Below are 27998 nucleotides of genomic sequence, written 5' to 3' on the forward strand. Positions count from 1 at the left end.
GAGAGGGGTCTACCCCTGGTTCGGGGACGGCTTCAGCCAGAAAAGCCGACATCTCATCCCAATCCAGATCCCTCTTCCCCAAGAGGTGCGAGTAAAAGGATCTGACGACCTCCAGGATCCCTGATCTGGATCTTTTCAGGGACCACGCAGTGTCAACCAGTCCTGTAACAACTTTACTATTCACTGACATCTTGCAGTTTCTGTAAGGGTCGGGCGAGCGGTACTTCCCGTAATCCCTCTCAAAAACCAAAGATGCGTGTCTATCATACTGACACCTCATTAGCAAAGATTTCACTCTGGAGATCTCCTCGCGGCTACCTCCAGTTGAGACAAGATGCTCGAGTTTCCTCCTCAGGCCCTGATACAGGCAATACCTGTCCAGGCTCCTGAGGCTCGAGAGCTGGCGGAAGAATCTCGCCACCCTTTTCTTAAACATCTCCCACCACTCTGACTTACTACTACAAAGATCCAGTAAGGGTACCTGGCTCTGAAGAAAATCCTCAAAGGACTGTCTTATCTCCGCTTCTTCCAAGAGAGACAAATTGAGCCTCCAAAAGCCTCTTCCGATCCGGGGGGTCTCTGTAACATTCAGGGAAAACAAAATCAAACAGTGATCGGAGAACTCCACCTCAACAACAGATACTGCTGAAGAGACGGCTTCCTCCTTTAAATAAAACCCGTCTATCCTGGACCTACAGTTACCTCTATGATAGGTGAACCCCTCGTGGCCTGGGGTGTGCCGGATGTGGACATCCACCAGGCGAGCCTCACTAGCTACACTATTAAGGGCGACGCTATCATAAGTCAGCTTGTCTCTGGAACCTCCTCTATCCCGGGGCCTCGTGACAGTGTTGAAGTCCCCTCCAAAGACGACCTGCCGACTCGTAAAAAGGTAGGGCTTGATCCTCGTAAAGAGACACTTCCGGTCCCACTTAGATTGGGGACCATAGATGTTAATGAGCCGGAGCTCTTGTCCCTTCATGAGGACATCTAATATCAGGCACCTCCCCATTTCTAACTCAATAACCCGTCGGCATTCTACCGGTGTGGTAAAAAGGACCGCCACTCCGCTATACGGCTCGGCCGCAAGAGACCAATAGGAGGGCCCGAGTCTCCACTCCCTCTTAGCTATAAACACCTCTGCCATATTTGGCAGCCTGGTCTCTTGCAAAAAGAAAATGTCAGCTTCAACCCAGCTGAGAAAATCAAAGGCCGCAAATCTTGCCATATTTGACTTAAAGCTGGCGACATTAATGGACGCCAGCGTCAACGGAGTGGGTACCGCCATCATTGGTGATTGAGTTAGACGGCTTTCCTCTTCCCACTCTCCTTATCCTCTGCCTCAGAGGAGGAATCCTTCCCCCTCTTTAATGACACAGAGGTGTCCATTCCAGCATTTTTCCTTCTTTTCTCGTCCTCGTCTCCGGACTCTGGGCCAGTCCCTCCCCCCAAGGACCTTGCATCCCCAGGAGAAGGAGACTCGGCGCCCTCTGTAAGCTCCGCTGAAGCCGGAACCTCACCCTCAGCCTCCTCCTCAGAGGAAGAGATGTTATCAAGGGCTTGGAACCGGTTAGAAAGACCAACCAGAGGGGAGTCAGTTTTACCTTCCTTGGTCAGAGCGGGAGAAGATGTTTTATCTCCCTTCTTTTTCTTCTTTTTGGTGCCGAGCTTACGCTTGTTCTCTAGCCACCGCTTATTATCCTCATCCATACTTTCATAATGGGAGGATTCTGAGGCAGAGGCAGTTTCCTCCCTGTGGATCCTCCTGACCTCCTCATCCAACTCATCATCCCTCGGGGCCTCAGCAGCAAGACTGGCATCCTGGACAGGGGCTGCCCCGGTAGTCTGGGGCTCGCCCCGCTCCCTCTCCTGTCTGCGCTTGTCTAGACGCCTCAGCTGGGCAGGCGTCTTTTTATTGCTTTTCTTCCCTGGCCCCTCAGCTCCCCCACCCCTGCTAGTCCCCTCCCCAGCAGAATCGGCCTCACGGCTTTCTCCCACCGGGGTCTCGACTGCATTAGCGAAGGAGCGAGGACAACGGCTGAATGGGTGACCCAACTCACCACACAGGTGGCACCTAATCTCCACACAAGAGGCAGCAAGATGGCCGACACCCCCACACAACGCGCATTTCTGCACAGTGCAGTTTGCACTGAAGTGTGTGGGGTCGCCGCACCTGTGACAGAGCTTCGGTTGCCCCTGGTAGAAGACCAGGATACGATCCCTACCCAGGAAGGCAGACGATGGAATGTGGGCAACCGTACCACCTGAATGCCTAAGTTTTACCATAAACGTCCAGGCCCCTGACCAGATACCAAACTCGTCGCGGTTTTTCTTTGGCATCTCCACCACCTCTCCATACTGACCAAGCCACGTCATGATGTCATAACAAGAAAGCGACTCGTTTCGAGTCATCACGGTCACTTTCTTGATCTGGTTTTGGTGAGACACTGCCTGAACGGCAAAGTCTCGCCAGCCGGGCTCATTTTTTGCCAACTCATAATTCGCCCAGAAGAGCTCAAGTCCCTCCGGCCGAACAAAGCTGACATCAAACTCCACAACTTTAGACCTTGGAGGACATGCATCACTGCCCCTCCACCGAAGACGGACCACATTCCTAAGCACACTGCCTGGCCCGGCTGTTGGGAGGGACCACACTGTATCCCCCCCTTTTTGCTCTCGGAAGGCCCCGAAGCCATGCCTCTCTATCCAGAAGGATAGATCAACCTCTCGACCCTCTACCATTAGTGATCTCTCCCCCTTCTTTAGAGCCTCCAGAAGGCGCCGTTGTAACATGCCGTCCCCAAAGCCCGGAGACGAGGAGGATGCCCTATTTGCCCCGGAGGTGACACTGGCATAACTCTGGACAGGTGTTGCCACCCCCGGGGGGGTAACCTGACCAGTGACCACATCAGCCCCAACAGCATCACCATTACCCACCTCCATCTCACCCTCCACCAAACCAGCAACCACACCACTAGACAATGCATTAGCCTCATTCACCCCCACCACCACATTCATTCCTGATGGACCAGTAACAAAGGCGGATGACATTTTGACCTCTGCATCAGGCACAAGGGGCTCAGTCACCTCCATGGAACTGGAGGCGACCTCACCCCCGGTCTTATGTGTGCCCTCCACATCATCGGTCGGTAATTTCCGCTGTTTGGCATTCGGTATAATGTGCCGCTGATCTTTAGCTGCTGTTAGGCGCCGCTGATCTTTAGCATCAGGATCTTCCGGACCAGCGACGCCAACACAAAATAGCACTTTCGTGGGAGGACCGGAACGCTCAGCCCCGACAGCCCCCTCACACTGCCGCCGCTTCTCAACTAAGTGATCAGCGGCAACAGCATTCAGAGGTGCCGAGGCTACAGGAGCTGCCCCCGACACCGGGCTGCTCCCCCCTCCCACTAAGGAGCCACCACAGCATCGTGGCCTGACGGAACGCCAGCCGCCGGGCCGCCCTCACTGTCCAGCCTATCGGCTGATGCACCTCCTGCTGCGTCCCCGCTACTACAAGCAGAGACGGAGCTCTGCGCCTCACTACCGCGCTGTGCAATCTCACCGCACCTTTGCACCGGATCCACAGCAGAACCCGGGCTGGGCTGGGCAACGGGGCTTATACAGCGAGCTGAGCCTGCCGCCGACTGAGGGGGTACAGGGAGGGGGGCATATACATAGCTTACCGCTTCCTGCAGCTTTGGCTTGGTCTTCTTTGCCTTTTTGTGGCCCCCAGGTGCCTCTTCTGGTAGATCGTCACCAAGATGGAAGTTTTGGAGGCACACTGGGGACTCCAGGAGCTTTATCTCTGCCATTAGCGCCCCTCCCTGGCCGCTGCTGTCACTGTCCTCCCCAGAGCCGGCAGAACTGCGGCCGGATGTCACTGTCGCCTGTCCTGCAGGGAGCTCGCTGCACGTGGCCTGCGGGTGACTTTGCAGGCTGCCAGGTGGGGCTTGCTGCTGGTCATCATCACTCATCATCCACCTGGCTCTCAGGCTGCAGCCCCATCTGCCTTTGCTCTCTGGTATCAGCCATTTCATTGAAGCGGTCTTCATTTATAAGTTTTTCCTTGAATGGTCCACTCTGCTCTCTGATGGTGGCTTTCCTAAGTTCCAGCAGGTGAATCTCGCTGGTCAGTCGCTTTACCTCGGCTTGGAGCTTGGCCTTCCTTGGTTTGGAGGCCCCTGCAGCTTTTGCGCTTGTACAGCGCAGCTCCTCCCGAAGTCTCCTGATCAGCTTACTGGCATCTTCATACTCACGGAGGTGGATCATGACCCGGGAGGCATAGGTGGACACAGACTCCCGGGGTGCCTGCAGCGCCCAACCCCCCTCAGGGAGGTCGGCCTCACCTCCGTGAGCACTCAGCTTTCCTCCGGAAGGAGCGCCATCATGCACGCCGCTGTCAGGCTTTTCCTCCATGCTGGAAGCCTTGCGGCTTCTAGGGGTCTCCACAATCCCGGGGGGAGTAGGAGCCACATTGCTGCGACTCCTGGTGGAGCGTCTCACCCCCGAGTCCTCTGATGTGCAGGCCGGTTGCTGGTTTCTTCTGCTCCCCGCCGGCCTGGTTCGGGAAGCAGAAGCCTGGGGCTTGGCTCCTTCACTCATCCCAGAAACCCGCTCCCTCCCTGGGTAAGAGAGAGAGCAGGTCCCCAGGTGGAGAGGTGTTGGTTCTCAGAGAGATCAGGAGCTCACAGCAGAATCTGCAGCCACCACACCCGTAATCAGCACACTGAGCAGCAGCTGATGAGACCTGCACTCACTATTTCCCTGGTGCAGTCACTGTGTACATACTTTACATTACTGATCCTGTACTGATCCTGAGTTACATCCTGTATTATATTCCAGAGCTGCACTCACTATTCTGCTGGTGCGGACACTGTGTACATACATTACATTACTGATCCTGTACTGATCCTGAGTTACATCCTGTATTATACTCCAGAGCTGCACTCACTATTCTGCTGGTGCAGTCACTGTGTACATACATTACATTACTGATCCTGTACTGATCCTGAGTTACATCCTGTATTATACTCCAGAGCTGCACTCACTATTCTGCTGGTGCAGTCACTATGTACATACATTACATTACTGATCCTGAGTTATATCCTGTATTATACTCCAGAGCTGCACTCACTATTCTGCTGCTACAGTCACTGTGTACATACATTACATTACTGATCCTGAGTTATATCCTGTATTATACTCCAGAGCTGCACTCACTATTCTGCTGGTGCAGTCACTGTGTACATACATTACATTACTTATCCTGTACTGATCCTGAGTTACATCCTGTATTATACTCCAGAGCTGCACTCACTATTCTGCTGGTGCAGTCACTGTGTACATACATTACATTACTGATCCTGTACTGATCCTGAGTTACATCCTGTATTATACTCCAGAGCTGCACTCACTATTCTGCTGGTGCAGTCACTATGTACATACATTACATTACTGATCCTGTACTGATCCTGAGTTATATCCTGTATTATACTCCAGAGCTGCACTCACTATTCTGCTGCTGCAGTCACTGTGTACATACATTACATTACTGATCCTGAGTTATATCCTGTATTATACTCCAGAGCTGCACTCACTATTCTGCTGGTGCAGTCACTGTGTACATACATTACATTACTTATCATGTACTGATCCTGAATTACATCCTGTATTATACTCCAGAGCTGCACTCACTATTCTGCTGGTGCAGTCACTGTGTACATACATTACATTACTGATCCTTTACTGATTCTGAGTTATCTCCTGTATTATTCCCCAGAGCTGCACTCACTATTCTCCTGGTGCAATCACTGTGTACATACATTACATTACTGATCCTGTACTGATCCAGAGTTACATCCTGTATTATATTCCAGAGCTGCACTCACTATTCTGCTGGTGCAGTCACTGTGTACATACATTACATTACTGATCCTGTACTGATCCTGAGTTACCTCCTGTATTATTCCCCAGAGCTGCACTCACTATTCTCCTGGTGCAGTCACTGTGTACATACATTACATTACTGATCCTGAGTTACATCCTGTATTATACTCCAGAGCTGCACTCACTATTCTGCTGGTGCAGTCACTGTGTACATACATTACATTACTGATCCTGTACTGATCCTGAGTTACCTCCTGTATTATTCCCCAGAGCTGCACTCACTATTCTCCTGGTGCAGTCACTGTGTACATACATTACATTACTGATCCTGTACTGATCCTGAGTTACATCCTGTATTATACTCCAGAGCTGCACTCACTATTCTGCTGGTGCAGTCACTGTATATACATTACATTACTTATCCTGTACTGATCCTGAGTTACATCCTGTATTATACTCCAGAGCTGCACTCACTATTCTGCTGGTGCAGTCACTGTGTACATACATTACATTACTGATCCTGAGTTACATCCTGTATTATACTCCAGAGCTGCACTCACTATTCTGCTGGTGCAGTCACTGTGTACATACATTACATTACTGATCCTGAGTTACATCCTGTATTATACTCCAGAGCTGCACTCACTATTCTGCTGGTGCAGTCACTGTGTACATTACATTACTAATCCTGAGTTACATCCTGTATTATACTCCAGAGCTGCACTCACTATTCTGCTGGTGCAGTCACTGTGTACATTACATTACTAATCCTGAGTTACATCCTGTATTATACTCCAGAGCTGCACTCACTATTCTGCATGTTTCAGAGCTGAAAATCTCCCACCTCTCACTATTTTCTAGATCTCTTTTTGCTTGAAAGTGCACAGCTGATATAAAACAAATATTAAAAGTTATTGATGGATGTGCAGACATTATTTCCAGCTAGGCATATGGAAGCGCATGTGTGACAGATTAATGCCATGTGCCGCCCCTGCTGCAGACACACGGCCAATGGCGCAGTCACTTGTACATTGTATACGTCTATGTGACGGCTGCCAGCACAGCAGGAATGACGCGATTTTCCATGGATGTGACCAGAATGCCTTTTTTTTTTTTGCTTCCTTAGGGCACATTACCTGGTTCAGAAAAATTTGGCAGATATGACAATGATGTTAGTTATGAGGGAATGTCAGGCCGAGTCCTAATGACAAAGATCGCACTGTCTTCACTGCGGTTTACTTCTCGTCAAGCACATTATATACGGCTGACACCTGCCAAGTTGTGAAAGCAGACAATCGCCGTGAAAGAGGCAGGAAACCGGTCATTCCTGTAAGACACATCAGTATATAAAGATTCAGCATCACAAACCGCGTACATTGTTAGATAGAACTGATGGGGCTGGTGTCCCTACTGTGAAAATCCATATTACAATGGCTTTTATGAAAGTTGATAATAATAATAATTTTAGGAGTTCAATCTAGAAAATATAAAAGTCTCATTTCAATTGTAGGATTTAAAACGGGCATGTAAAGTAAGTTCACCGGCCTCATCAGGTCTGTGAAATCTATTTCCTAATGTACACAGTTTGTATTGTGAAATCTGATGACGGATCCGCTTTAGTATTCAGGATTTTCATCTTTTACCCAGAATGAAAAATGGTTACAAAGAGCACTTCTCTCTGGAGTACCGGTCCTGTTCTGCATTTCACAGACAACTCACTGATTTCAATGGGAGCTGTGTAACACTCAATTTCCCCTGTGGGGGCACTGCAGGAAAACTGAACACTTACTGCCAGTTTTATCCATAGATTACATCAGATTAATGGAGGTCCCAGCAGGGGAATGGCTGTGTGGACAATGTCTACTTGTTAGAAGAGTCCATTGACAAAGTAGAGAACACCGTTAGGGTGAACCGTTGCTATTAGTTTACACTTTGTCTTAAAGGGGGTGTCAAGTTTTAGGCAAAACCATTATTAGCACAATTCCAAATGCTTTCTGATTGTCCATATTTGCCCCATCAATGTTACCACAGCCAAGTTATGGATTGTCTAATGGTAGTAGTGTCTGGTTACTCCATAGAGCCATGGCCTCCAAATGTGAAGCAGTAATTGGGGCCTACAATTGTAAGCTCTGTGAAGAAGCTACAAAAATGATCACCATTCTTGAAGTCTTCAGTTATTTTAGAAGAAAGGGGCAGATTATACTTTGCCTCAGGAAGCAAAAGGTCAGAAGAACCTCTACCATATGGGTGTAGCCACCATGGCAGCCGGCATTGCAGTTGGTATGGTGCAGAAAAAAACGAATGCACATGGCTAGAAATTTGAAGACCAAACATATCACCAAGTATTCATGCTCATCGGATCACCTTCTGAAGGTGGTCATGGTGAACTTGACCAGATCCTAAGCTCATCAACCAGATCCTAAGCTCATCAACGGGATCCCAAAACTAATTTCATATATAACTTGAGTTTAGGTTCACCATGTTACAATGGATCTACACTAGAGTTGAGCAAAAAAGATTCCCAAGACCCTGTTCCAAAAGCCACATCGGTTGTCCGTGTCCTCCAGGCTGGTGCAACATCATCGTTGTAGCATGATGCAAGCATGACATTGTGCCAGGCCTACTAGATGGAAACGAAGCCGGAGATGCCGACAAGTAGGAGGTGCGCAGGGCTCTGGTTCAGGGTCCATGCAGTACTGAAATCTTTATGCTCAACCCTGATCTGCACATGATGGATATACATCAATGAAGTGGTGTAGAAGACAACCTTCATCAGATCAAGTCTCGTTTGGTAAGACAACAACCCTCCATCTCATCATTCCGTCTTGCAATACGCCCAGTGGTCAATGAGATCTTAACTATTTTTCTGCCTCATGCAAAACTTGAGATACCCCAACCAAGTCTTGTAAAGTCTACGAAAAACATCCAACATGGCACAAGACCTGAACTGTCTGCTCTACAACCAGCATGTCTTTTCCGCAGACCAGTCCAGCTCCGTCCCACTATTCTCACCATTCAATGCTCAGTGATCGTGGTCTGAATGCGGGCTCCTCCAGCGGTGCGGGCTCATCATCGTTCTTCTTCTCGGACCTTTCCTTCAGTGACAACCTGTGGGTTAGCTTTGAGAAGCCTCCAATGGACCTGCGGGTGGGATAAAAACAGGAGGTGTTACTGGAGCCTCCTGGACAACTCTCCTTCTTCGCTGCTCTCAGGACCAAGGACAGAGCATCTATGGGTCTTCTCGGGGGGGAATAAAAAAAAATCACATAATGTCTCCCACTAAGCCATGACGGTTCTCCTTAAATAATAGAAATGTTGGAGAATGGTACTGTACCGCATTGTATCACAAGCTATTTATAGAGTGTGCACAGACCGCGCTGCAGCAGCGAGATGAATCATGGCAGATATGCAGTGTCTGTGCAGGCATATGTAACCAATACCACTGACAGTAACATGGACAACCCCTACCAACACACACAAACAACCAGCGCTCGGATGGGCTGCAGCGTCCGCTCGCCCCCGGGTAACGGCCGGGCTTTCAGGATGGTCAAAGTCTTGATTGAAAACAATTGTAGCCCAAGGAGAAATCACATTATGTTATCTCAGTAAGACGGCAGCATCCTTTTAGGCATGAACTTAGCGCTTGTGTTTATGTGCGGAGGATGTGCGCGTATAGATACAGCTGCGAGCGCTGCACAAGCAAATGGAGGAATTCAATAACCCCGCTTCATTTATAAATGGCCTGCGCTATGATGAGGAGCCGCTCGCACAGGGAAGCCCCGATGTGTCTGCGAGCGGAATGAATGGCTCATGTTCAGTGAAGCCCTGCGCCTAATTCAGTTCTTTTCCTGCCATTCCTGAGCATCGGCTTAAACCTCGTGCCCTCATTTGATCCGCCTGTCAGTCTGCAGATACTTAACCCACATTTAGCACCTTCATGGCTTTGTCTAACGCATCAATATCAGCATTATTAATAGGTCCAGTAACTATAAGCTGCTCTGTTTTATAGCACATATTCCGGCTATAAGATAGAAAAAAATAGATAGATACATAGATAGATAGATGATAGATAGATAGAGAGAGAGAGATAGATAGATAGATAGATGATAGATAGATAGATAGATGATAGATAGATAGAGAGAGAGATAGATAGATAGATGATAGATAGATGATAGATAGATAGAGAGAGATAGATAAATAGATAGATAAATAGATAGAGAGAGAGATAGATAGATAGAAAATAGATAGATAGATAGATGATAGATAGATAGATAGATAGATAATAGATAGATAGTAAAAAACCTGACTAGCACCTCCTAAGTGTGAACAGGTGACAGCTGCAGAAACTGCATAATATATATATATAAAGAAGGCGCAGTAGCACTCTGTAAGGGCCAATGTACACAAAAACAATGAAAACATTGAATCTACACTGTGTTATTACTCACTAAGCTGTACTTGCAAAAAACAAAGGTTCTTAGCGCGTTAATTGGCCAATTCAAGTGTGCCCATCATCCGCGGAAAGGTGACCTCCCGTCTCATGGGTTCTGTTCTACACTACATGCCACTTTTGGGCTACAAGCCTACAACTAAGCGGACAAAACATGTCACTTCTGGGCTAAAACGCCTGCAATTTAAATGGGCAGGTAGAACTGGTTATACATCACCTGCTGGTTAATCAACCGCGGCAAGGTGACCTCCCATCTCATGGGCCCATTTAAATTGTAGGCGTTTTAGCCCAGAAGTGACATGTTTTGTCCCTTTAGTTGTAGGGTTGTAGCCCAAAAGTGGCATGTAGTGTAGAACAGGACCCATCAGACGGGAGGTCACCTTGCCGCGGTTGATGGGCACACATGAACTGGCCAATTTATGCGCTAAGAACCTTTGCTTTTTTGGAAGTACAACTTACTGAGTAATAATACAGTTTAGATTCAATGTTTTCATTGTTTTTATGTATCTTGGCCCTTACAAAGTGCTGCTGCGCTTTCTTTAGATGGATGAAAAGATAGAAGGCTAGAAAAATGGATGGATAGATAGATAGATAGATAGATAGATAGATAGAAGGATAGATAGATAGAAGGATAGATGAATGGAGCCCTGTACATAAATGTTGGAGACTACCCCGGACTCGGCCTTATATTATTTGTGATCGGTCTATGTCTTATCTGAAGATGCAGGGATCTATTTTTATTGTTCTTTTAGCATTTATTTTGGTCCCCGGCCGTTTCCCACCACCTGTCACCACTTCCCTTACCAACATCCTACTGACATGGAAGCAATGAATAATGGAGTAAGGACAGGGAATAAGACGAAATACATACTCTCATTAGCAGAAATAGAATCTGATGGTCTTTACCCAGAATCCCCTGCGGCGGGGGGCCCGCGGTGGTACGTCTTTATGACTACATGGCCGTGTACATTTTTCGGGCCCCCTCTGGGATCGCGCTTCATAACTGTTCTTTGACGGTAAAAGTTGAGCGTAGATTTCACATCTCATTTCAAGTTGTCAGCCCCAATGATTATCCCGGATTTGTGATGTCAGCTGGTTGTCAAAATAAGCTCCGGAAGGGAGATGGCGGCACGTTCAGCCGCGCTGCTGTGCATTGTTCGGCTCTGCTTCATTCAGAGGAGCCGCTATGTAGAGCGCAGCGACTTTTCCTTCATTAGCCGGGGGGGGAGTTGCCGGCTGCAAAACTGGAGCACCGAGGGGAATAAACGAGGGGGGCAAAGGAATGAAGAACGCTTTTATTAGGGTGTTTATCGAGCAGCGTCCGCTCCAGTTTTGATCTTTACAGATGGAGGACTACAATGATGTGGCTGGGGGCAGAGACACATGACCTATACATGCAAGGAAAGATTGAGCCACTGTCACGTATGGCCGCAGCCCGGTCTGGTACTGATCTAGGGGCGCGTCATTGCTGGTGGGTTCTGCTCATCTCCTCTACAATCCCATCTTGGCCGAAAAGTATCCAAACCAGTGATCAACTTCTAAGCCTAGGCTTATATCCAATAGGGGCAAAGCCTGGAGCCCCCATATTGGCCCCAGCAGTCAAAGTTGGTTTCATCTCTTTAATATTGGATGTTGGTGATCTGTGAAGGACTTTCCTCTGCATAGGCAGAAATAAGGAACACTGGGCAAAGGCCTGGCTTTGTGGGTCTAGTCTGACCTAAGTAAATATGCTCCATGCTTTTTACAATGGCAGCGGCCCTGCATAGACCTGGAGTCAGACCGCAGTCATGAAAAGGACAAAAAATGTTGGTCCTTTCTATAAGACCCACATGTAGAATAGAGAAAAGAGTGAAAAATGGGTTAATGTCCACGTCCTTCTTCAGGATTTCAGTCTCGCTTTACAGCGCTGCGTTGAAAGGCTGAAAATCTGTAATTATATGAAGACTGTTTGGAAAAGCTGATTCTGGAAGTATTAACATATTTTCCAGTGATGTACCGAGGGCAGAGACGTGATGTGAGCTGAAGCGATCATCACGGGAACGCAGCGTTACGATTCCTAAGCCGACCGTCCGCCTCCATAGCTCAGCAATGATCCCACCGGTATTGGGGAGTTACAGTCTCGTACCCGCAGGTTATATCACCAGCGTCCGCATTAGTATCAATACCCAATATAAATGAATTCTAGAGAATTTTAGATCTGTGCTGTGCTATTCCTCTGTTATACCTCCTGGTAGTTATATGACTACATTGACAATTGGGAGTCAGCATTTCCTTTTATGAATGGGGTGTGGTCCTTCAAACACTGACACTGTCCAATCAGCGTTGAGCATGACATATAAGACACACCCCTTAAACAAGCAGAATGGTAACGCCCTTTTGTCAGTTCCAAGAGGTATAACAGAGCACCGAAGCAATGCAAAGTCTATATTTTTAATTTATATAGGATACACATAAAAAAAAATGTCAGGAGTGATGATCGGTTCCCTGTAATAGAGGGCGTACACAATTTAGGACCCCGCCATGAGTCTATGAGCCAAAGGAACTAATGTCGCTGCAGCCTCAGCGGCTGACATGTGACCAGCTGGCGAGTGACTGGGCATGTAGGGGGTAGGTATGCCCTGTCCTTGTGTTTCCATTAGGACGATAGCAGATATTATATCACGGCACTGTATAAGGAAACACGTGCCTGGTACTGTTAGGAGGAGCGCTGTGCCAGCCAATATAGGGACATGGTTTTATAGCGGGCATTATGTGTACATACTGCGGCTGGCACTGTGTAATACCTTTCTTGTAGAGATCTGATGTGCCAGTCATGAAAAATCTAGTGTAGAAGCCATATGCAAATCAAACGGGAAGTGCTCTGGGGGCGGGACTATGCAGTTGGAATAAGCAAGATCAGTGCATTGACACCTCCCCAGTGCACTTCCAACCTGATTTGCATATGGCTTCTACACTAGGTTTTCCAATCATTTTTATTGGCGCGTACATCTCACTATTAAAAGGGAGTAAATCTAGTATTAATACTCTGGAAGCCGCCATTAAATCTTATTTCCATCTTCATAGATAGGATATTTTCAGACAAGCACAAGATATTTAGCAATTTACTGCTTATTAAACATTTCAGCCATTCTTGAGATATTAACACTTTTGTTTACAGCTCGTTGCCTTGGAGATCGACAGAAGAACATGCTCAGTGCTTTTTTTCCAATGAGCTTGTAAGCACTGTTTTGAAGCTGGCCAGGATCACTTTTCTTTTGTTTACAGCTTATTGTTGTGGGGACCGACCACTGCAGCCATCTAGCGTGTAAGCGCTGCGCTGAAACTACCTGGGATTAGGAGTTAACTACACGTTCCAGCAATCCCGGACAGTTTAAAAACTTTCCTTACAAGTTCAGTAGAAAAGAGCTTGTAAGTACTGGTCATGTTCTGCTGTCTAGCAGCGGTGGTCGGCCTCCAAGGCAACGAGCTGAAAACAAAAAGTGTTAATATCTCAAGAATGGCTGAAATTTTTAATAAGCAGTAAATTGCAAAATTGCTTGTACTTCCAAGCACTATCCGACAATAGCCATATATGTAGATGGGAATAACACTATAATACATACAGAAGCTCCGGGGGGACACCATAAATGGAGGATCGATGTTCGTGTGAACAAGGACTGATGTGCAGTGCTGTGGAATAGGTTGGCGCTACATAAAAAAGTGAAATAAAAAGGGATACACAAAGCAAAATATCTAAAAATTGCTTGATAATGTAGGTGACCTGTAGATGGAGGGGTATGCGGCTACTTAGAACAGGTGGAGGGTTACAGGGTGTTGAAGATATTGATAATGAACAGCTCCGCTAAGCTTCCCTCCCGCAGAGTCAGCTTCCCTCCCGCAGAGTCAGCCTCCCTCTTCAGTGGCACAGGCTTAGGACCATCTTGCATACTGATCCCCTATTTCGATCTGCCGTACGGAATAGGAGTCAACATATGTTAATGAGGTTTAAGAATAGCGCAGGCGAGCGGATGCAATTATTGCACCTGTCATCAGCCGGGGAACAGGTGTACGCAGGGCAGCAAGCAGCCACTTCATCACGAGGGATCGATGGCCGGTATTAGGTTGTGGGGTTGCATTTCTGAATAAATAGTTTTAAATGCAGTAAAGAAGACCCTCGGTCGGTGGTAGACCACCATAGACGAGTAGCCTGCATTACACCTTGCCTATTAACTCGTCAATGTCATCGTGAGATTCAACAACTTCTAAAACGAGCAAGTGACTTTTACATATGAAACAGCAAAGTACAAATGCAAAACTTTAAGGGACATTTAGAGGATATGTCCCCCTGTCATCCAAAGCATGTCCAGGGGTTTCAATGGAGACGTGGCTGCATGATCTACACCAGAGATAGACAATGCAACCATGTCATCAATCATGATGGTAAATGTGGCCAATAACGTGGTGGGTGTGGGTCACGATTCTGTAGTTGAGGGTCCCATAGGTCAGAACCTCAATGTCTAAGCTTGCAATGCTCCTTTAAGGAGGACCTGTCACCAGCACAAAAGTGGTCAGGTTTTGCTCTTATGTTATTCCCACTTCTCCCCTGATTATTCCATCTTTTTTCTTTTATAAATCCACCATACGGTTTCAGAGATATGGGCCTTTTTATTTAGTGCTACTTTTTATGGTCTTTACCAATAGGGGGTGTGTCTCATTGGATTCTCTGGGGGTGTGTCTTAAGGTGTTCTGAGCCACGCCTCCTTAGTAAAGCTCATACAAATTAGCAGTAAATAATACGGCCTATATCTCTGGAACCATATGGTGGATTTAAAAAAAGACAAAAACTGAAATACTCAGGGAAGGAAAGGGAATAAAATAAGAACAAAAACTAACTTGGTGATAGTATCCCTTTAAGAGCAGTTTGTAGATCTTGCTTTTTCTGCTGGTTTGGTGATGGTGGGTATTATGGTGCGCATGGTTGGTGTATACGCTACTAATCTAAATGCTATTATCTACATAATATATCAATGCAAATGAAGAAATAATGTCGGACCACTACTGAAAAGTAGTTCTATTAACTTGCAGAGAAAGGGACTAACATAATCCCACACCGCTTCACTTACTTGTTGAGGAGAACGATGCAAACCTCGCTCAACTATTACAGAAAGCGCCGAGTCCACGTCAGATGTTCTTATTAATAGAGAGATCTGCACAAGGGCCAAGAAAGGTAATGAGAGGTACCTTCCCCGGAGCAGAGAAGAGTTATTGCAGATAACATAAGTCAGGGCTGTAACTCCATCTTCTGGACCCGAATCAAATAATGGGGGGAAAAAACGCATGAAAATGACAGGCGGGTGTTTGTAGCAAATGGGAACAACAGATGGAGACGGGGAGAGGAGTCTCTTGACCCGGGTGTCCCGTGTTCCTGTTCCGAGCAGGATATGTCCACCACCTGTTGGGGGTTAATCTATGGAGCAATGTCTCCATGTTTCAGCCCGATACGGTATCTATTACTGCCACTCTGCCTTGTAACAACTTTGCAGTGGGTTCCATAGATGCAATGAATATCTCTTCTGTAATCGGATCGTACCATGCAAATGATAGAAACCCGCGTTATTCTCCGTCCCCGCTGACTTGCATTAACACTTACCTGCTCTTACTCTACCTTGACTCCTCGTCCACCTCCAGAAGAATCTAGGATCCATTAACAGCATCCCAGCACATCAGTTATGTGGAGGAACTTGATGCGTCACCTGTCCGTCAGCAGATCCCTCGCTGCCCATTATGGTCCCCCCGACTCCCCTCGTACCTATGGCTGCTCACCTCTCTATCCCTCTCGTTCTTACTCTTTTCTGCCCCTCTCCGTCGGTCTTTTTTCCCAATCTTGTTTCTATAGAAACTAGATTAGCTGGGGGAGGGGGGGTGGACTGTCACGGCCCCATGTGACTAAGATTCCAACACTGAAGAATCTCTCCGCGTTTTTTGCTGGATACAGGCTTCTTTACATAACAACGAGCCATTGTCGCTGGTACCCGAGAAGTGGGAATAGTCTGACGGGGAGAGAAGACGCCTCGTAGGTTAATCGCATGGGGCCAACAAGGGATGTCCAGGGTCCACGAAGTTCCTGCAGCTATCTACGCCCATCGGCAGGGCACAAGCCTATCATTAGTGGTGGAAGTTGTAACCCATGTCTATACTGCTCACATACATGACGAGGCCCCATTATGGACATACATGATGCGGTGCCCCATTATACACATACATGATGAGGCCCCATTATACATATATGATGAGGCCCCATTATACACACACATGATGAGGCCCCCTTATACACATACATGATGCGGTGCCCCATTATACCCATACATGATGAGGTGCCCCCTTATACACATATATGATGAGGCCCCATTATACACACACATGATGAGGCCCCATTATACACACACATGATGAGGCCCCATTATACACACACATGATGAGGCCCCATTATACACACACATGATGAGGCCCCATTATACACACACATGATGAGGCCCCATTATACACACACATGATGAGGCCCCATTATACACACACATATGATGAGGCCCCATTATACACATACATGATGAGGGCCCATTATACACACACATGATGAGGCCCCATTATACACACACACATGATGAGGCCCCATTATACACACACACATGATGAGGCCCCATTATACACACACATGATGAGGCCCCATTATACACACACATGATGAGGCCCCATTATACACACACATGATGAGGCCCCATTATACACACACATGATGAGGCCCCATTATACACACACATGATGAGGCCCCATTATACACACACATAATGAGGCCCCATTATACACATACATGATGAGGGCCCATTATACACACACATGATGAGGCCCCATTATACACACACATGATGAGGCCCCATTACACACACACACATGATAAGGCCCCATTATACACATATATGATGAGGCCCCATTACACACATACATGACGAGGTGCCCCATTATACACATATATGATGAGGCACCATTATACACACACATGATGAGGCCCCATTATACACACACATGATGAGGCCCCATTATACACACACATGATGAGGCCCCATTATACACACACATGATGAGGCCCCATTATACACATACTTGACGAGGTGCCCCATTATACACATATATGATGAGGTGCCTCATTATACACATACACAACGAGGCCCCATTATACACATACCTGACGAGGCCCCATTATACACATAAACGACGAGGCCCCATAATACACATACATGACGAGGCCCCATTATACACATACTTTAGGGGGTACCCCATTATACACAAACATTAGGCGGAGCCCCATTATACACATACTTTAGGGGGTGCCCCATTATACACAAACATTAGGCGGAGCCCCATTATACAGTACAGACCAAAAGTTTGGACACACCTTCTCATTTAAAGATTTTTCTGTATTTTCATGACTATGAAAATTGTACATTCACACTGAAGGCATCAAAACTATGAATTAACACATGTGGAATTATATACTTAACAAAAAAGTGTGAAACAACTGAAAATATGTCTTATATTCTAGGTTCTTCAAAGTAGCCACCTTTTGCTTTGATGACTGCTTTGCACACTCTTGGCATTCTCTTGATGAGCTTCAAGAGGTAGTCACCGGAAATGGTTTTCACTTCACAGGTGTGCCCTGTCAGGTTTAATAAGTGGGATTTCTTGCCTTATAAATGGGGTTGGGACCATCAGTTGTGTTGTGCAGAAGTCTGGTGGATACACAGCTGATAGTCCTACTGAATAGACTGTTAGAATTTGTATTATGGCAAGAAAAAAGCAGCTAAGTAAAGAAAAACGAGTGGCCATCATTACTTTAAGAAATGAAGGTCAGTGAGTCCGAAAAATTGGGCAAACTTTGAAAGTGTCCCCAAGTGCAGTTGCAAAAACCATCAAACGCTACAAATAAACTGGCTCACATGAGGACCGCCCCAGGAAAGGAAGACCAAGAGTCACCTCTACTTCTGAGGATAAGTTTATCTGAGTCACCAGCCTCAGAAATCGCAGGTTAACAGCAGCTCAGATTAGAGACCATGTCAATTCCACACAGAGTTCTACCAGCAGACACATCTCTACAACAACTGTTAAGAGGAGACTTTATGCAGCAGGCCTTCATGGTAAAATAGCTGCTAGGAAACCACTGCTAAGGACAGGCAACAAGCAGAAGAAACTTGTTTGGGCTAAAAAACACAAGGAATGGACATTAGACCAGTGGAAATCTGTGCTTTGGTCTGATGAGTCCAAATTTGAGATCTTTGGTTCCAAGCACCGTGTCTTTGTGCGACACAGAAAAGGTGAACGGATGGACTCTTTATGCCTGGATCCCACCGTGAAGCATGGAGGAGGAGGTGTGATGGTGTGGGGGTGCTTTGCTGGTGACACTGTTGGGGATTTATTCAAAATTGAAGGCATACTGAACCAGCATGGCTACCACAGCATCTTGCAGCGGCATGCTATTCCATCCGGTTTGCGTTTAGTTGGACCATCATTTATTTTTCAACAGGACAATGACCCCAAACACACCTCCAGGCTGTGTAAGGGCTATTTGACCAAGAAGGAGAGTGATGGGGTGCTACGCCAGATGACCTGGCCTCCACAGTCACCAGACCTGGACTCAATCGAGATGGTTTGGGGTGAGCTAGACCGCAGAGTGAAGGCAAAAGGGCCAACAAGTGCTAAGCATCTCTGGGAACTCCTTCAAGATTGTTGGAAGACCATTTCCGGTGACTACCTCTTGAAGCTCATCAAAAGAATGCCAAGAGTGTGCAAAGCAGTCATCAAAGCAAAAGGTGGCTACTTTGAAGAACCTAGAATATAAGACATATTTTCAGTTGTTTCACACTTTTTTGTTAAGTATATAATTCCACACGTGTTAATTCATAGTTTTGACGCCTTCAGTGTGAATGTACAATTTTCATAGTCATGAAAATACAGAAAAATCTTTAAATGAGAAGATGTGTCCAAACTTTTGGTCTGTATTGTACATGATGAGGCCCCATTATACACACACATGATGAGGCCCCATTATACACACACATGATGAGGCCCCATTATACATATATGATGAGGCCCCATTATACACACACATGATGAGGCCCCATTATACATATATGATGAGGCCCCATTATACACACACATGATGAGGCCCCATTATACACACACATGATGAGGCCCCATTATACATATATGATGAGGCCCCATTATACACACACATATGATGAGGCCCCATTATACACACACATGATGAGGCCCCATTATACACACACATGATGAGGCCCCATTATACACACACATATGATGAGGCCCCATTATACATATATGATGAGGCCCCATTATACACACACATGATGAGGCCCCATTATACATATATGATGAGGCCCCATTATACACACACATGATGAGGCCCCATTATACACACACATGATGAGGCCCCATTATACATATATGATGAGGCCCCATTATACACACACATGATGAGGCCCCATTATACATATATGATGAGGCCCCATTATACACACACATATGATGAGGCCCCATTATACACACACATGATGAGGCCCCATTATACACACACATGATGAGGCCCCATTATACACACACATATGATGAGGCCCCATTATACACACATATGATGAGGCCCCATTATACACACACATGATGAGGCCCCATTATACACACACATATGATGAGGCCCCATTATACATATATGATGAGGCCCCATTATGCACACACATATGATGAGGCCCCATTATACACACATATGATGAGGCCCCATTATACACACACATATGATGAGGCCCCATTATACACACACATGATGAGGCCCCATTATACACACACACATGATGAGGCCCCATTATACACACACATATGATGAGGCCCCATTATACACACACATGATGAGGCCCCATTATACATATATGATGAGGCCCCATTATACACACACATATGATGAGGCCCCATTATACACACACATGATGAGGCCCCATTATACACACACACATGATGAGGCCCCATTATACACACACACATGATGAGGCCCCATTATACACACACACATGATGAGGCCCCATTATACACACACATATGATGAGGCCCCATTATACACACACATGATGAGGCCCCATTATACACACACATATGATGAGGCCCCATTATGCACACACATGATGAGGCCCCATTATACACACACATGATGAGGCCCCATTATACACACACATGATGAGGCCCCATTATACACACACATGATGAGGCCCCATTATACACATACATGATGAGGCCCCATTACAGACACACATAATGAGGCCCCATTACACACACACATGATGAGGCCCCATTATACACACACATGATGAGGCCCCATTATACACACACATGATCAGACTCTCCATCATACATACATGCTATTAATGATAATCATTGCTGCACCGCAGTGAAAGTCACATCATCACATCATGCTGCTCTGCAGCGCGGCTCTGCCAGGGAGAGTAAGATGAGAAAACTGACAAACAGCTGCAGAACGCTCCAACAGGTCTCCGCATAGTAAAATCTATAGATACACGGGGGATCGTATGTGATGACGGACAGCTCTCACACACTACACATAATATTGATGATGATGAAGATGGTACATTTCATTGATGTAGACTAGAGCATACATTGTAATATATGACATTTTAAATTTGCAACTTATAATTCCTTTTGCAATATTCCATATTGATAACCGGCTAAATAAATTCTGTCGCTTCCATTTCCTTTTTTATATAATGTCCATCATGCACTGACAGCCACAATGTGAAGGTTTCTTGTGACTAGATTTTCAGAAGGAAGCATTGATGGGTAGTCTCACAATTTTAACATGGATAAAGGGCAACGCGGAGTCACCCTGGAGCGCCAGCATAAGCAAGAATGTTTTCATTCACTGACAGAAATCAGAATTCTAGAATATGGTGATGAATGGAAACACTAAGTATTAAAAAGTTGTAAAACTTTTTATTTGAAAGAAGAAACCTTACATTTTAAATTACGAGAGGAAACTCAAGCAAATATATGTAGAACATGCAAGCTCCAAGGAGATGTTGTTATGGTCTGATTCCAACGCTGGCCTCCAATGCTGCAAGACAACAGTGCAAGGCACGGGGGCACCATACAGCCCACTGAGAAGTGTGTACCCCCAAGAGTTCATGTCATTTTTGAGTACTTTAACCGTGGGTCCCAGGGTCAATCCAACCATGGCCGACATCTGCATAGCATTAGCTTGTTCTTCCAATGTCGAGTCACATAGGGACAACTGATGGCAATGTCAGTACAGAGCTGTGGAATACAATATGGAGACTGTGCCCCCTCCACATTACACCCACAGGAGCTTTTCTCACCTTCCGTTCTACATCCATAGACATTAATGGAATTTGTCTCTACTTTGAAGCTATAACAGTTTCCGCTCTCCTGGGAAGGATTTCTACAAGATCTGTGGGAATTTTTGCCCCTTCATCCAGAAGAGCATTTGTGAGGTCAGACCCTGATGTTGGGGAGAGGCGGGGGTCACAATATCCATTATAGGTGTTGGATGGGGTTGGGGTCCGGGCTCTGTGCGGCCGCTCATGTTCTTCCACCAAACTCCCCCCATGTCTGTATGGAGCTTGTACACTAAGCGCAGTCATGGGGAACAGAGAAGGGTCTTCCCCAAACTGTTCCTACAAAGCTGGAAGATACAATTGTTCACAATATTTTGTACTGAAGAATTTAGACTTCCCATCAGTGGCACTAATGGCACTAAGGGGCCGTCCCCTGATATCAGCCCATAGCATTATCCTCCTCCACCATCTGTACAGGGGCACAATGCAGTCAGGGGGTAACGTCCTCCTGGAATCACCAAACCCAGACTCCTCCATCAGACGCAGATAGAGAAGTGTGATCCGTCACTGCACAGAACATGTCTTCTCCAGAATCCAGTGGTGGCAGCTTTACACCACTCCATCCGACGCTTGGCATTGTGCTTGGTGATGTACGGCCGTGAAGCTTCCGGCGGGGGTGCAGTGTTTGTGCTGATGTTAATACCAGAGGAGGTCTGGACTCTGCAGTTATGGGGTCAGCAGATCGTTGGTGACTTTTCTGCCCTCTCCTCCTCAGCACTCGGCCCCCTGCTCTGTAATGTTAAGTGATCTCCTGAGTTGCTGCGGTTCCTTCCACTTCTCAGTAATATCACTCACAGGTAATGGGGGGAGAGTTAGGAGGAAATGTCAGGAACAGACTTGTTACCCCGGTGGCCCCTATTACAGGACCGCGCTGGTATCAGTGAGCTCTGCACCACCGGCCGTTCTGTCACATGTTGATAAAGGACGGGGCTGGATGTTATATTCTGGGGCGAGGAGCCAGAGGCTATACACCAAAGGGCTGGAGGTTATACATCAAGGGACAAGGGGCCAAAAGTTATACACCAAGGGGCCGGAGGTTATACACCAAGGGGCGAGGAGCCGGATGTTATACACCAAGGGGCGAGGGGCCGGACGTTATACACCAAGGGGCCGGAGGTTATACACCAAGGGGCGAGGGGCCGGAGATTATACACCAAGGGGCCGGAGGTTATACACCAAAGGGCGTGGGACCGGAGGTTATACACCGAGGAGCCGGAGGTTATACACCAAGGGGCCAGAGGTTATACACCGAGGGGTCGGAAGTTATACACCAAGGGGCGAGGGGCCAGAGGTTATACACCGAGGGGTCGGAAGTTATACACCAAGGGGCGAGGGGCCAGAGGTTATACACCGAGGGGTCGGAAGTTATACACCAAGGGGCGAGGGGCCGGAGGTTATACACCGAGGGGTCGGAAGTTATACACCAAAGAGCGAGGGGCCGGAGGTTATACACCAAAGGGCAAGGGGCCGGAGGTTATACACTGAGGGGCCGGGGGTTATACACCGAGGGGCCGGAGGTTATACACCAAGCGGGCGAGGGGCCGGAGGTTATACACCGAGGGGTCGGAGGTTATACACCAAGGAGCGACGGGCTGGAGGTTATACACCAAGGGCCGAGGTGCTGGAGGTTATACACCAAGGGGCGAGGGGCTGGAGGTTATACACCAAAGGGCGAGGGGCCGGAGGTTATACACCGAGGGGCCGAAGGTTATACACCGAGGGGTCGGAGGTTGTACACCAAGGAGCGAGGGGCTGGAAGTTATACACCATGGGCCGAGGGGTCGGAGGTTATACACCAAGGACCGAGGGGTCGGAGGTTATACACCAAGGGACGAGGGACCGGAGGTTATACACCAAGGGACGAGGGACCGGAGGTTATACACCAAGGGACGAGGGGCCGGAGGTTATACACCAAGGGACGAGGGGCCGGAGGTTATACACCAAGGGACGAGGGGCCGGAGGTTATACACCAAGAGTGAGGGGCTGGATGTTACACACTGAGGAAATGGGTCTGAAAAACTAGAATTCAGTGATTGAGATGTTTGTCCCAATACTTTCCCCATATAGTGGATGTCGGCGCCATTTAGGCCATGGGACAAGCACAGTGATAAGAAATACAAGGGGAGACCAGCAGGAAAAAAAACATTGGGACATATGAGAAAACAATAACAACTCCCAGCATGCCCAAATAGTATTTCTATGACTAGTTGTATTTGTGGAGTAATGGAGGATCATCAGTAGCGGGGGTGCAGATTTGGAAGCCAGTCTTGGGTTCTGGTGCCTAGGGGGGAGTCCCAAGCCCCCTGTATGATGGCACTATAGCTGGTGGATGACATTTAGAGGGGAAGGTGTTAGAGCTTCACGCTGGACAGTCTATATAGTGATGTGCTTTGCTATACATTATGGATGGTGACGATCTCTTCCCACCACACATATATCCGCTTCATGTTTGGCAGAACTGCTGACAAGAGATATAGGAAGCATTTTTCTCTTTTCCCCTGAGCGTGCCGGAGGGGTCCAATTCACTGTATAAAGGATAATCCCATTTGTCAGCATACAAAACATAAGAGTCACTGGTTAACCCTTTGCCTGACAAGGTCACGGACCTCACTCGCAGCTCCACATGGCTTTATCTTCAGAGTCGCAGCATTATACAGTGTGTCGCCACACTCTCCTTGCAACTAAGGCACAATGCGCTTGTCGCTGTGATGATGGGATGTGATAGGATACTGTATACAGGGTGCAGTGGTCACAGACGCTCCTTAGGGGTCTCAACAGGATCTCTGCTACATAGTGGAGCCCGGTCTTGTGTAAGCGTACATTATTACAAGGGTTCTTCTCTTTGGACAATCCTTTTTTCTTAAAAGGCCCTCCCAACAATAAGCGAATCTCAAGGCATCGTGCTGTTGGGATCTTCAGCGATCAACATCTGAAGGAGATCCTGGTAGGGAGTTTTTCATTACACTACACTGCCCCCGCAGGAAAAAGGAAGCATTACACAGTTCCCAATTAAATGAATAGGCTGCCGAGATGTGCCAGGTCCTCCAAAGGGGGAGACGCTTTTTTTGTGGGGTAGGGTGATAGTCTTTTTACTTTATGGCTGTGACTTTTCCCAAGGAGACGGATAGAAGGAGCATTATGGTTTACCGCTCACCTACTCCTGATATCCTCCTCTAAGATCCATTGTCTAGGGCTGCTAAAGAAGCAGGCAGTGGATCCCATAATGGAGAACTAGGAGCAATATTCCAAAAATTACTATTTATTTTAATGGTTGCATGTAATACCACATAACACCTATAGTGGCCGCTGCAGGGGAAATGATCAGCCGAAGGAGAAAATCAGAGACAATCTCTGGGTCTCTGATTTAATAAAAGATTGTAACAGATTAGACATACATGACTGCTTTCTTTCAGAAACTGTGCCACCGCTGCCCACAGGTTGTGTCAAGTACTGTAGCTCAGTTTCATTGAAGCACATGAGGTTACAATACCGCACACAACCTGATGACAGGTGTGGCGCTGTTCTTTGCAGAAAACAGCCATGTTGAACTAATTCAGGACAACCCCTCTAAATGGTCTGTGTGTGATAGAAATACAAGAGAGAAGTGGAAATTCACACACAGTTATAAATAAAACCACCGGCACTATCCAGTAAAATCCCAGCGATCCGTCACCTACGAGCGGTGGAAACGAGGAGGTTGCGCTGAGCTATTTGTGTCGCAGGCTGACTTCTGAGGGGCCGCAGACGCCGCTGCTCAGGAGGAAAGATTAGGCCTCGGGCAATGAATTGTAGAACAATAAGACGATCTGTAGAGAAAACACTCGGATGATTCTGTTGTTTCAGGAAACATGAGGAGCGGCAGAGAGAGGAGCCTCAACAGTGCCCGGAGCCGTCACAGCATTCGGAGAAAACACGGAAGTTGTCATTTTCGGACAGTTACGCCAATCAGTGAAAACATGAAATAAACAGGAAAAATATAACACACTGTATCATTACAAAAGGAGAAGTCTACAACTATTGTGAAACTACAACTTCCAGCATTCCCTGTTTAATTTAAACCAAGAATGTGTAATGCTTCATTTCACCTCTGGGAGTGCTGCAGGGGAACTGGACTCTTGCTGTGTAGATCACAGCTAATCACTCGGGATCTCTGCATCAAAGCTTCTTCTTGTCTTATTTTTAGAGGAACCTCTTAACAAAACAGGATCAAAAGTGGAGAATCCCTTTACAGTAAATCAAATTTTCTTCCCAAAATCTAAATTTTAAAGCACAACCACATTCAAATAATAAAACCTAAAAAGGTCATATACAACTTATCCAGAGCTGGCCAGTCTGGGGCCACAGTGGCGAGGGCCATACTACTGGCATCATGGCTCCATCACTAAATGGTGGTGCCAGTAACACATCACGTGACCACTGTGGTCACCGATTGGCTGTAGCAGTCATGTGATGTTTACTGGAGCGCTGCTGGAGGGTCAGAGCTACACCGCTGGGGAAGAGCAGGTGAGAAGTATTGCTTTTGGTATCTTACAATATTGGCATTGGTTTTAATTCTATATTTTGGATAACCCCTTTAAAAAGTAATCATAAGGCCGGTTTCACGTGTCCGATGTTCATGGTTCAAGTATGGAACGTGATGTCCGGACGGTCATGGGTGCCTGTGAGGCTCTTCAGCTCGGGTGGAGGCCCACTTCCAGTCAGGACATAGTGCACAAATGTGGGAGGTGTGAACCCAAACTAAATATTCACTTGTTAAGAGAAACAGTTTGTGCTTCAGAGCTGCACTTCCTATTGGTACTAGTAACAGTCAGCCAGTTCAGGTACTGTAGACAGTTGAGGTGGATGACCGGATGACTCCATAACTACATAGGGAAGGAACTCGTACACTGATACCAGAACGACCACGACAACCCATAAACTCACCCTGGAATGGGTTTTGCAACCTTCTCTTGCTATGGTCTCCTGAGAGAAATTAATCAGAGAAGTTATATACAAACCAAAAGTGAAAATTAGGTTCTAAAAGTGCAGAAGAAACTCCGCTCCTGGCCAAGGGGGGGCGCCATTTCTGGAGGCCAAAACCCATATTTTTAGAATCTCCTACAACAATTCTAAGAATTAAAAAAAACAGTAGACAACTCGTACTTTAGGTCATGGCATGTAAGAGTAATGTTTCATGTCCCCTATAAATCATGACAGATCAGCTTACCAGCAGATTAGTTTCTCTCTAATGTCTCAGTAATGCACAACAAAAAGTCTTACGGCTCATGAAAGAACAATCCATCGGAAGCCTCCTGTAGATGCACCGGCCAAAAAGGTCCTCCGAGAAGTCTCCAAGTTATATCCACTCCTAGGAAAGCTGGATGGTAGCCAACATGGCAGCCACTACAGCGGTTACTGTTGGAGTCTCCACCACCTAGTGGAAATCCAAAATCGATCGATAGCGGTTGGTAGTGGGGCACGTGGAAAACAGACAATGCAAGATCCCGACACTCATGTAAGTTTTTCCTTTATTCAACAAAAGTGGACGCGTTTCAGGCCATCCGAAGCTTTTATCACCACTGCTGATGAAAGCTTTGGATGGGCTGAAACGTGCCCAGTTTGGTTGAATAAAGGAATCAAAGAAAAACTTATGTGAGTGCCAGGGCCTTCTTGATTTCCCACCATCTAGTGGTCTTCACCCCCAGCTCGCACCATCTAGAACTTACTACATTAATATCACACTATTTAAAAGGGTATCCTCACCTTAGACATTTATGGCATATCCACAGAATATATTATAGATGTCTGATGCACATCCCAAAGCAGGAGAACAGGGGTCTCCCGTTCAGCCAGGTGAAGGAGGCGCCATATCTAGGGGGAGAATGGACAGAGAGGAGGCTGCGCCCTTGTGCGTGACTCCCTCCATTCACTTCTATGGGAGTTATTGAACCAACCAAGTTTTCCGCTTTCATACCTCCTATAATAATGAACGCACGTGCACGGCCACTCCTCTCTACTAATTCACCAAGAAGGAGGTGGGACCTGCATCTGATGGCACAATAAAAAGAATAACAAAAACAGCCACAATGTGAGAACTGTAATGGTAGCCATGCTGATTGTTTCCCAGATTTCTTAGGCTATGTTCACACATATTGGTTTTTTTTTACGTCACAAATCTGCAGCAAAAATTATCTCTGGCAGGAAATCAGCTGCGT

The 27998-nt window shown here is 46.8% G+C and overlaps 1 protein-coding gene and 1 long non-coding RNA gene across 9 annotated transcripts in view; one reads left to right on the forward strand and one right to left on the reverse strand.

The window, feature by feature from the left end:
• The window catches only part of LOC141162278 (uncharacterized), an 81814-nt gene extending 54711 nt beyond the window's left edge, over nucleotides 1-27103 (forward strand). The window contains exon 4 of the long non-coding RNA XR_012250754.1: nucleotides 25648-27103. This is a non-coding gene — a long non-coding RNA (uncharacterized lncRNA). The remainder of the gene's footprint in view (nucleotides 1-25647) is intronic.
• LOC141162277 (ankyrin repeat and fibronectin type-III domain-containing protein 1-like) overlaps nucleotides 1-27998 on the reverse strand; it is a 305183-nt gene that overhangs the window by 77521 nt on the left and 199664 nt on the right. For 5 of the 8 annotated variants that reach the window (XM_073648215.1, XM_073648216.1, XM_073648214.1 and 2 more), the window contains one exon: nucleotides 8902-9030. The exons of 2 other annotated variants lie outside the window; for them this stretch is intronic. In XM_073648215.1, the coding sequence (XP_073504316.1) occupies nucleotides 8902-9030 (129 nt within the window). Of the gene's footprint in view, nucleotides 1-8901; nucleotides 9031-15968; nucleotides 16318-27998 lie in introns of those variants that run through there. One more of the 8 variants, XM_073648224.1, reaches the window with a different exon arrangement.

This window comes from Phyllobates terribilis, unplaced genomic scaffold (assembly GCF_046119375.1).
Source record: "Phyllobates terribilis strain yellow unplaced genomic scaffold, ASM4611937v1 Scaffold_9__5_contigs__length_417890890, whole genome shotgun sequence".
Taxonomy (NCBI): Eukaryota; Metazoa; Chordata; class Amphibia; order Anura; family Dendrobatidae; genus Phyllobates; species Phyllobates terribilis.